The sequence below is a fragment of the Colossoma macropomum genome, unplaced genomic scaffold, assembly GCF_904425465.1.
Source record: "Colossoma macropomum unplaced genomic scaffold, Colossoma_macropomum, whole genome shotgun sequence".
Lineage (NCBI taxonomy): Eukaryota > Metazoa > Chordata > Actinopteri > Characiformes > Serrasalmidae > Colossoma > Colossoma macropomum.
The window spans coordinates 30,708,199-30,719,550 of NW_023494789.1; the positions used below are offsets into that span (position 1 = coordinate 30,708,199).

Below are 11,352 nucleotides of genomic sequence, written 5' to 3' on the forward strand. Positions count from 1 at the left end.
GTTTTAAAACATTTAATAAAAAAAGGATTTGAAACATTCCCTTGTTGTTTTATTTCTACTATATATATATATATATATATATATATATATATAGATATATATATATATATATATAATGTATGCGTGTATTTAGCTATAACACTGATATTATCTATTTAGCCATAAATACCACATTTTGGTGTCAGCAGTTAACTGTACTGTTATCAAACTAACACACAGATATGCTGTAGCATTATGGTCTGATGCTGTTATATGTAAACAACTCAAAGGCAAACCACAAAATGCTCATCATATTTAAAAATTTTATAAAATAACTCCTGAGGGCCTTGTCTCTGACATTCACCATATCACAACTGTTCAAATTAAATAAATAAAACTAAAGAGGTCAAGTACTTCACATCGCCCGCTTGACTGATCTAACCACAACATTGCAAATGGGTCTAGAGCTACACTAGATTTCTAAGCACAAGTCCAAGTATCTCAATATGTCGTCACATTCTTCAGGACATTAACAGTTATCATGTGAGACTGCAATTCAAGTGCTTTTGATTCAACAGTTGATCAATACTTACATGTAGGAAAACAGTCAATGAAGTGTTTACCACCACAGAAAGTGACCTACGTATTCAAATACAGCACAAATGCTGATGGACCACAAAAGGAAACAGCAGCATGCACCCCATAAACCTTTAAGAACACAATATAGGAACCTACCCCAGGCGTCGTCTACAGGTGTTTTCTCAGGAAAACGTTAACTTCTCAACATCCTATGGAAAAGCATAGATAGTACTTGCTGACTGCTTTTACCGTTACGTCTTTGATGTATGTCTATCAATTCTGTAGCTTCCTTCTTTGCTGCTACCCTGGTTCTCAACTTCCTGTGTTGTTAACACCACGCTGCGCTGAGTGTAAACTGTGAACTTCACACTTTATTTTATTTTTTTCTTTCCTTTAAAAGATGCATGAGGAGCACTGACCAGCCTTGCTGTGGTAACAGTATAAACTGTTAAAGTAGGATTTGAGAAAAGACATCATGCAAATCAAACATTCAATACAAAACAATGTATTTAACATTCTCACTTGCACACCCATTAAATTGAAGAACATAAATCGCTTATCTCAGTTTCTCTGTTCATTATTTAGCTACCTCCATGTTAAGCTCAAGCCTTACACTTCCCATTTTTGGAGAGTGTATGTCACACTGTGAAGACACTTGTGCTTCAGATTTTAGAATGCGTAAGCGTACATTACATACTCATTTTGCAACAAGTGGGCACTGTGTTGCAATCTCTTAGTCATGACTATGATAAAAGGCATTTTATGGATTTGATGTTATTTATTCATTATATGAAACAGTAACTGAAAAACATTTTAAGCAACAATACTGTTAAAAACATTAATAAACAATTAGCATTGAATAACAAAACAAGAAAATATCAGTGGAAAAAAGGTTTTATTCAAAGTACAAACAAAAAGTGAAGGGAAAACTGATGCAAGTCCAGTTTTACAACTAATTCAGAAATAAGGATTATAATATTCAGAACTTTATTGTGGGTAAAACATTACAGGTCAAAGAGGGAAATGTTGAAATCCTTATCAGACAACAAGAAAAGGGGAAAGGGATAAAAAAAAATCATCACCAGAATGAGGTGAGAAAACATTCTATAGGGCTGAACCTTTTTGTAATAAGAAAAAGGATCCATCATCCATAATCCATAACCTGTTGGAAGGACACACAGACGAACTCTCTCCAAAAGCCCGACTCTGGAGGCATCTTACCACCGGTCGTTAGAACGGGAGCGACTGTGGAAAGTAAAAATTGGTTAGAAGAGAAAGAGAAAAACACTTGATAAAAAGAGAAAATACTTTATTACATACTCAACATAAAAAGAAAAAGGATCAATATAGTACCAAAAATTAGTTCTCTTTTTCTCCCCCAATTTTCTCATATCCAGTTCCCACTACTAGTTAGGACTCTTCCAATCACACAATAACACCAGCATAAGGAGGGCAAAGACCAAACACACACTTCCTCCGAGCCAAGTAAAGGCAGTCACCACATCTTTTCGAACTGCTCCTAACACGTCATCACTGGACAGCTAAATGTGCTCGGAGGAAAGCGCCAACCGCCAGTTCCGTTACGTCAGCTAACACATGCCTGTGATGGCTAGCATGGCGCTGAATGGAGGGGGAGTAGGAAGGTAGTTCTAATCACATCTAGCAGAACCCTTTTGGTGCTATATAGAATCATTTTTAGGCTCTTTAAATGACCATACAGAATAAGATTTCCATCTTGTGCACACGCGTATGCATGCATGTGTGCGCACACACAGAAACACACACACACACATACATAATATATATATATATATATATAAAAACCCTTTAAGAAACCTTTTTTATAAGAGATGTACATAATGTGCAGCTGTCAATGCTGTCCTACATATACATAGGAGAAATCCTAATTGAGTACAAATTTACCTGCGTGATCTTGAGAGAGACCGTGAAGGTTTATGATTTCTATCTCGAGACAGGGACCTGTCCTTTCTCTTTTCTCTGGAAAGAGACCTGTCCCTTCTCCTTTCTCTGGAAAGAGACCTGTCCCTTTTCTTTTCTCTGGAAAGAGACCTATAAACAGCAAGTATTAATCACAGTTTTAGTATTGCTAATTAATTGAGTTGAACAACTCCCATTAAAAGTGGATGAATAAATATTTTGAGGGAGGGGGGGATACATACAGGGGGAAAAAAAAAAAAAAAACACTCACCTGCTGCGACTGCGGCTAAAGCTCCTCCTCCTGGGGGACCTAATGGAGGGTGTGAAACAGTGACAAGTGAGAAGATGCCTCAAAAGACTGCTTGGGCATTCTCCATGGGATGACTATGTCTACAGAATGAATACTGAAGCACTGTTGGCTGCATTTGTATCTGACTGGGGTACAGAGTGCAGACACTGGATGACCGAAGGGTGTAGGAGCTAGCTGAGCTTCTGGAAGCATGACTTACATTAAGACATGCTTCTCTTTTCAGTCTCGATTCCTACACCTTTGGGACGACCAGTTACTGTTTTTTCTTAGCCCACAGTGTGTACTAAAATATCCCTCGTTAATTTATCATCTGAAAAGACAGGATGTGATGTCTGAATTCCAACTGCAAAAAAAAAAGTCATTACACTGGAGCAAAAAGGCTTTAACTTACTATTGTTTGGTTTTCAACAAACTAGTTATGATGCAAAGAGGCTGAGTGTTGCTCAGGAGGCCAGAATTTGCGGGTAGATGGTTTCTAGACGTTAACATTGCTGACTGCTATAGATGGCTGAAGATGTCATTTAGCTGAGGATGGCTGAGGGTAGGTGGTTTTGCAGACATTAGGGAAGGATAAGAGCCGTTGATTGGTTGTACGAGTGGCGTGGGTAGTTTTGCTGATCACGTTAACGCTGAAGGAACTGGAGGAGCCTTAGAGACGCATGCTCAGGAGGCAATGGGCCCGTGGCCATGCTTGGGTCATGTGAGCTGATTGGTGCACGCTGGTCACATGGTGCTGAAACTGGACTAGTTGACTGACTCAGTGGTTGATGAGGAGAGGCATGATGTCTCTGAAAGGGGGGTCAGCTTCATTAATAAGTTGACAGAGATGGTACAAAGCCCAAACATTGAGAAAAGAAACGCTACCGCTCAATTGCCATGGAAGGAAATGTTCAATAACAAATCTAAAACATAAGCGTAAAATTGCACACATTCTTTTTGAACTGAGAACATGTGTGATTGTAAGGGGAGTAATGCTATGGTTAGACCAATCTACTATGTCCAATCAATTACAGTAACACACAGAGTCAGTCTAAGAAGACTAGTCAAAAAGGACAACTATAGTAGCAACGTTCTAGACATGGTGGATCAGAGGTTTAAAAGCCAGTTATATGCTTCCAAATCTCTAATCATTCATCTATTGATCCATCCACAAATGGTATTACAGTAAGTGAAAGGTCTGACTCCAATCAGTTCACCTCTTAACATCACTATTACGCAGAACATCACTCAGATTGTTTTTCTTTTTTGTGCCCCAAATTAGTGGCCCTACCGGCGTCTAGGGGGTGGGCTCCGGCGTCTATAGTCATCTCTTGGGCGACGACCCCAGGAAGGTGGAGGCCCACGATTCCTTGACCGTTTCTCCCCACTCGACATCTCAACTCGCACACGACACCCACACAGGGTCCTAAGGAGGGAAGAAAAGGCAGATGAAGCCTTGTTTAAAACAAAAAAATTTTCAATTTATATTTAATTACAGCACCTACATATATTTAATTATCTTGTTATGGGTAGGCAATGAGAACTTTTATAGTTATTGAGATGAATTACATTACACTACAATATGCTTTTCTGAGAATATTGTGAATATCACCAGTAATTAACAAATTAACAGTGGCCAAGTGCATGCTTCATGACAAAGAGTCCTGATAACTTAGATTTAGAGCAGTACAGTGTGTGCAACAGTGAACATAAATGACTACAGTTTTTGACTGTTTTTCAATGTTGCACTAATAGTTCTTGATCCAATTTATCAAACCTCAGGAAAACAAAATCTTGATATATATTTAGTTTTGTGAAAATGTCTTAAAAATATTGGGATGTTATACTTTTGCTATATTGCTCCACCCCTGACTGCCAGCCCGAATCTTGTACCAAGGTTAATTTTTCACCCCCCTGTAAAGTCAGCTCATCTTACCTTCCATCTAGCTCCCTTACAGCATCTGTAGCATCTCTGGGGTCCTCAAACTCCACAAATGCAAAACCTGGAGGGTTCCTGGCTACCCACACACTCCGTAAAGGGCCATAATAGCCAAAAGCCCTCTCCAGTTCAGTCTTGTTCCCACTGTTACCTAAATTACCCACATAAACCTTACAATCTAGCGGACAATCTCGATGTAGGGAAGGATCTGCAGAAGAAAAAAAAATTGTTTGCTTATAACATGGTAATGTTATTATTCTCTGTTTCAACAATGGTGGAATCAACAGTGCCACAATGACACTTTACCAGAGTACAATAAAAATTAGAAACGGCATGGTTCCACCGCTAAAGGCAGAGCAGTCGGGTTTTTCAAGACTGACTAGAACTGGAACATTTTTCTCAAATGCAGAACGTGTGAGCAATACGTTGAAATTAGAAAAGCATAATGAATACAAAAAAAGCACCAACCTCCCATTTTCACTTGATGTGCTCTCTGCAAATTTTATCTTCTCAAACCTGTCAGAAATTAAAAAAAAAGAAGAAGAAGACACGGTTTAACACAGCCTAGGGTGAGAAAACAACAAAGGCTAGCTGCATTCGATGTTAGCTAGAAAGCTAATGTAATACAATTCACTCATCCCAGACGGAGCTTAAACAAGTAAGATCAGAGTAAAAAACAATAACAAACCAAAATTATTCTAATTTATTTGTCCAGCCTGAACAAAAACTGTATTTTACGTTGGTTCGTGTTGCTTATTTTCGGTTAGTTCGTATACAATTCAATAAGCTATCGAGGTCAGCTAACAACATATCCCTTAGCGCGAACTGCTGGACAACTGGCTAAACAACAACGCTACCGCACTGAGTCGGAGGAAAATCTAATTTAATTAGCTAGCCAACTAGTTAAGTCCCTCGGCTAATCACCTACAATTTATACGAAGATTAGATATTATAAATAAAAGACAAATAGACAGAACCTCATCAACGGTTACACCGAGAAATGTCGTAAAAACTGTAACCTGGTCCACGCTAGCCAGCTGGCTAAACTTAGCCGACCATCGACAAATATAGCTAAAATACGAGGTTCTTTAATAAGTAATTTGATGTAATATTATACCAAGTGTTTTATCCGCTGTACACTGTGACTTTACTTAACAAATAACGTTACCTGTTTCGCCTTCCTTCCCGGCTTAGGCTTCTTTCTTTTGTCCAGCCAAACCCAAAAGAGATGCACACCGCCTAGCACAAACCGGCTAGTAAGGCGACTAGCTAGCTAACTTCATTAGCATAGAGTCGGGTCAGCTGATTAAGAACGGAAATGTCAAAAGAAAAGTCTTCATAACTGAGACACACGTCTAATTTTGTGACTGTGTTTTCAGTATTTTCTTAGCTCATCTCATAAACTTATTTTAAAAAACGGATTCACATCTTTATTCTTCTGTTTTATGTTGGTTAATTTCGCTGGAACATAAAACAGCTACAAATTAACTGATATGGGGAGACTGTTTAGTCTGTTTAACACCATATAGCTAGATCGCCTGGAAACCATTCTTTCAGCAGCTTGTTTAACTTTAGGGCCCACCGGAGGGCGGAGGGCAGCAAAAGTTCAGGATTAAGCAAACAAGCGTAGAGTGCGTTATGCAATACAGATGCCTCGTAACCCACTCACACAAAGAGCATTACGGTGGCTTTATTTTTGTCCCACTGGACATGTTGGTAAGAGGGAAGAGGATGTGTGTTTGTGTGTGAAAGAGAGAGACAAAGAGAGTGAGAGAGAGAGAATTCGCCTCTTGTCTTCCCCCCAGTCTGTCCCTCAAACATGATCAAAATATCATTCGTTCCTGAGCCTTTTTCTAAATTGATATTTTAGCATGTCATGATAAGCCAGCCCGGCAACTAAAATGAAACATCTTTTTTTCCGCTTTGTAATGTGTGGATATGTGTAACCACATGCGGCGCAGTGTGTTTTTCAAACAGATTAGTACTGCACATTCTGTTCTGTTTCACTTCCTGATGACTGGGTAGCCTTGTGTGAACTCATCGTCCTGCCCATTAAACACAAATACACCTACAACACACACACTGTAATAGATGCTTATGGTTAGTCTGACAGCCTCTGACTGCCTGCAAACGAATAATAAGGATGAAAGAGGTTTCATTCAAAGCCCTTATCACTTTTTTTCATGTTTAACTCGCTTTAGCTTATTCACCTTCCGTCCAAGTCAAGCAACAAAACAAGAGTTCAATCCGACCATGCATTGAACTATAACGTGTTTTTGATACTGCGAATCACAAGATTTCTGATTTCCATATCGAATTAAATGTGTGTTTTAATTCGACACGAAACGGCTGGAATGATGAGACCCAGCTCAGCTAGTAAATGTGTGTGGCTCTGTGGGTTAGCAGCAGGCTACTACTAAACAGACCTATTCTGGGACACTGAGTACTGACTGGATGCTGTACACTGAGCGGCTATTGGCTAACAGAGAAGCTGCATGTGTACACTAAGGCTAAACTACAGCAGTGAGAGACAGGACAGGCTAGCCTTCGCAATAAAAATGTCTTTTCTTCTAAAGATCTCAGTTCTTACTCGTTCTGGCTGATGGTTCCTTCGTGGACCAGCCGAGTCACTTCCACGTAGGCTATCTCTATGTGATGATTAACAAGGACATTGTGTTCCCCTCCGTCATGGTGCTTCGTCAGTTTTAGCCTGTAGTGAATGCAGCGGGACTGGAATACTTTTTTCACTCTCAGGGGGGATCGGGGGTTACAGACGTGTTCATTTTAAAGCGTTACATACAGTGAAAAACCTTTTTTTAACCGTTATTGAAACTCCTCTAACGAGGGCTAATGCGAGTTACTAAATTAATATGCCTCCGTCACCTCAGACATGTTGAACTGTAACGTTAGGCTGTTCACTCTGATACGAACTGTCCCCCCAGCACACCATCACTGCTCTGGTGCTGATGACATCTATACCTTGGAAGACATTTTAAATGTGAAATCTAGAGCCTATGTGTGAAGTCATCGGCCTATTCAGACTTATTTACTGTCACTGATAACAGCACTAGATTATACATACAAGCACACCTATTTAGATGATGCTGGAAATTAAAAGAGTCTTTCCAACACATACATTATTAAAATAATAAATTATGTGTAAACCATTTAGGCTTTTTTGTTTCTCTTTTTTTGTGAGTTGCCTTTTTTTCTTGTGTTTTACTCTGTGTGTATAATGTGGCCCCAGAAAGCGTTTGGACACTTTGACCACTGGTAAACTTCTGGTTACTTCATAAAATGGCTGACCTGGAGAAAAATTCAATCCAGGCTGCACTAAAAGTTCTGTAAAGCACACAAGTGAAAACACCAAGTCTGGAGCTGTTTTTCGTACAGGGCTGTGGGTGGGCTTTTGTTCACTGATGAAATCATAAACTCAGAAGTGTTCAAAGGGCATTTTGGATGCAAACCTGCAGAAGTCTGCAAAGAAATAATGATCTGAAACACACCAGCTGCCTTTTGAAAGAATGGAATTTTTTTTTTTTTTAGGATGGTCTGTTAATAAATACAAATAAAAGCAGCATTTTGTTTTCTGAAAAATGAACATACATTTTTATGTATGGCACAAATATCCAAATGCTTTTTGGGGCCACTGTATATTATATATTGTCACTGTTGGAAAAACCTTGTACTTGCAAAATGGTAACTTTACAGGAGAAGCAAAAACATTCAATATGGATTTTTTTCAAAGGACCATTTGCATTGGTAAAATTCATGAAATTTTACCACAAGGCAAAGGCTAGACTTTTTTAAATTTTGAAAAAAAAAAATGACAAAAATGGAAATACAAGATTTTTGCTAAACATTAATGATATATGTGTTTGTTCCATTCCATTACGTAATGGCTCTGACACTAAAGTGTTTTAGCCCAAAGATGCAGAGACAGAATACATAGAAAAACATGGATGTTACTACTCCATTTCTGTAATGTAACTTATCATGGTGGAAACTGAAACTGCGCCCTTACAGAGTTGAGGCAATTAACCACCACAAGTACAACTTGTACCACAGGTTCCCAAATTCTAAATATTTTTATTATAGCTATTTTGGCAATGCTGATTCATACAGTAAAGGATCTAAAAAAATCACCAGCTTGTTTGTATTTAAATGGTTGCAACTCAACCCATAAAATCTTCTTTTAGAATGCTGATAGATTTCTGCTTTGTTCCTCTGACCCTCCAGTGAAGTACCACAGATGTTTTAAGTTTAAGTTGTACAACCATATGCTGTAATATACATGCCTGTTTTTGTAAGTGGTGTATTAGTTACTGAGTTTACTCAAGTGGTTTGTAGATTTACTTTAACTCATGTTTGTCACCTGAAGTGATAGATATAGAACTACAAAGTGGCACATTGTCACAAGTATAACAAGTATCTTCAAAATGTCAACTGTACAGAAGGAAAAACCTTCTGAACTTTTAGTGTAAGTTAATGTAAAGAGATTTTACTTTACGCAATGTTAGAGCATTTCTATTGGCCTGTTCATCATGAAATTTTCACACAATGTAAAGCACAGCTGATTCTGTTAAATTATGTCAAAAAATAAAAATGACAAAAATGGAGATACTTGTTTTTTGTTTTTTTTTGGACAGTGACAATATGTCAAAGACAGCATTACATTTTTCAGAATTTCATACCAACTCCAAGGACAGCTCCGCTGAGTTAAAGTTGGTTTTGAGTACATTTGAATAAACTGTACAACCACTAAACTTTACTCTGAGACAGTGTTTTGAAGATGTTTTGCCAGGTGCAGAGTTAAATATATTTCTTAGAAAACATGTTTGGAATGCACTCAGGCACGGCCTCGTAGTAATTAGTGTCGAAATAGCCGTCTGGAATAATTTCAGTCACTGAGGCCCATGTCATCACCAAATCAGTACTATAGCTGCTTTTGGTGGATACCGTCAAAGGCAAATGCCAACCTTTTTAAATTTTAAATTATGACTGTCCTTTGGATTATCACAGATTTAGAGGAAATTAAGTAGCAAAAATCCTATAAATTGATTTATATCAATTATAATGACACAATTTATGTATGACTTATATATGATTTCAGTAACAGAATAATGTTTTCCACATCCAGGGGCTGTTTTTGTTGTGGAAGCATGTCATACCATGAATAGAAACAAAACCATGTTACTCATACAGAGACATTTGCAGTATACAAGGATGATGTCATGTAAGTAAGAGAGTGACCTTTACTCTAAGGTTTAAACCAAAGAATACCACCTGAGTAGGCAGTGTTTGAGACTGGGTGTGGTGTACGTTTTGCTTTGAAGAGTGGTGAAGACACCTCTCTGTTTCAGTACAGGGTTGCCTCCTTTTGTGAAACTAGTTGTTAGTCTTGCTCAATAACAACCACGTTCACTATTTACACAGAACTGTCTTTCAGGGGAAATGCTGGCACATTTTTCAATCAAAATTCAAACTATGGTTTCTGACATTACATGAATAACTGTGGTTCTAAAATCCACAGGACAGGAGAATATATAGTATAGAATATTTTTGGTTAAATACTAATAAGATGTGCCCGGAAAACACTGCACTGTGGCTTCCCTTGCACGTTACTGGCAATGTAAAGTGAGGTCTGAACCTGTGTCCTTGAATGACCCCTGTGCGCTCTTTGTTTCGTTCTTGTGCCTTCCTTAATGAGCATTGTGCACACTCAGCTCTGCTGAACTCCAACTGCTGCATAGACATCAATCCAGGCAGCATTTGATTCTGTTATCCTCCAAGATGATACGCTGAAGGTCTGCCTGTCCACAGAAGCAAAGTGCAGAATCTCTGGCAACCTGATATTCTGAAACACAAACTGCTGTCTTAACTGACAGCACCAACAAACATCAAACTAGGTGCATGTAGCTCAAGCTTGACACACAGTTTTAATTTTCACTGTATTAAGAACAAGGCCAATTAAGAAGGCCTTAACAAGTGAAAAAATAAGGACTCACTTTTCTACATGAATTAAACAATCATTGCTAAAATTTTCCTACTGTAGTGAAATAGCCTTGAGTCTTGAGCTCTTGAGGGGCAGTATGACTAAGAGGATCTTAAAGCAGACAGGCTTTGGATTTCAGGGTTATCAGCCGGGGGGGAACATCATGTCTCCTGCAGCACAAAGAGGGAACGAACATGTTGCAAACAGAGGAGTAACAGTGTGTTATTTTGGTTCTTATCCCTAGGGCTGCGTGGAAGGAGTTATGCTTTGAGGACACAAAAAAGATGTCCAGTTGTTAGACCTAGATGACTAAATGTGCTCATTCCACAGAATTAGTAGAGATTTACAGATATTGTTGTGTAGTCTAGTTGGCCTGTTCCAAACCTATTTTAATCCAGGGCAACTTTTTCACAATAGGCCTATTCACAGAAATCTGATTATTTTCTTATAAGTCATTTCCATTTCTTTCGGCAGTATATTATGTCGCTTTCCGTTCTTTGGAGGCAAACATGAACTACATGCTGAGGAACAGAGGCGTGACTCTTTTCATGGTCTATTATAAGCCGTGTGTGTGTTCATGTGTCGTTCAGCCACTCAGGATTAATCTAGAAAAATGAGAAAGATAAGGTGCAA

General features: G+C 38.5%; 2 protein-coding genes across 4 annotated transcripts in view; both read right to left on the reverse strand.

Moving 5' to 3' along the window:
- Positions 1 to 856, reverse strand: part of rab44 (RAB44, member RAS oncogene family) — a 29,116-nt gene extending 28,260 nt beyond the window's left edge. The window contains exon 1 of the mRNA XM_036569668.1: positions 715 to 856. The gene's annotated coding sequence lies outside the window, so the exon portion shown is untranslated. The remainder of the gene's footprint in view (positions 1 to 714) is intronic.
- A 578-nt stretch (positions 857 to 1,434) lies between these two features.
- On the reverse strand, positions 1,435 to 7,442 carry srsf3a (serine and arginine rich splicing factor 3a). Of its 3 annotated transcripts, none has more exons than XM_036570936.1 (7): positions 7,315 to 7,442; positions 5,193 to 5,240; positions 4,722 to 4,932; positions 4,077 to 4,211; positions 2,768 to 2,806; positions 2,482 to 2,628; positions 1,435 to 1,803 (listed from the first exon to the last, which is right to left on the reverse strand). In XM_036570936.1, exons 2-7 carry the CDS (start codon positions 5,197 to 5,199, stop codon positions 1,776 to 1,778), a joined length of 567 nt encoding a protein of 188 aa, XP_036426829.1. In that variant the 5' UTR covers positions 5,200 to 5,240; positions 7,315 to 7,442; the 3' UTR covers positions 1,435 to 1,775. The 3 variants fall into 3 exon arrangements, with proteins under 3 accessions (XP_036426829.1, XP_036426830.1, XP_036426828.1); XM_036570937.1 differs by lacking the exon at positions 7,315 to 7,442 and adding an exon at positions 5,893 to 6,024 and having other exon boundaries at positions 2,482 to 2,598; XM_036570935.1 differs by lacking the exon at positions 7,315 to 7,442 and adding an exon at positions 5,893 to 6,024.
- Positions 7,443 to 11,352: the final 3,910 nt, after the last annotated feature.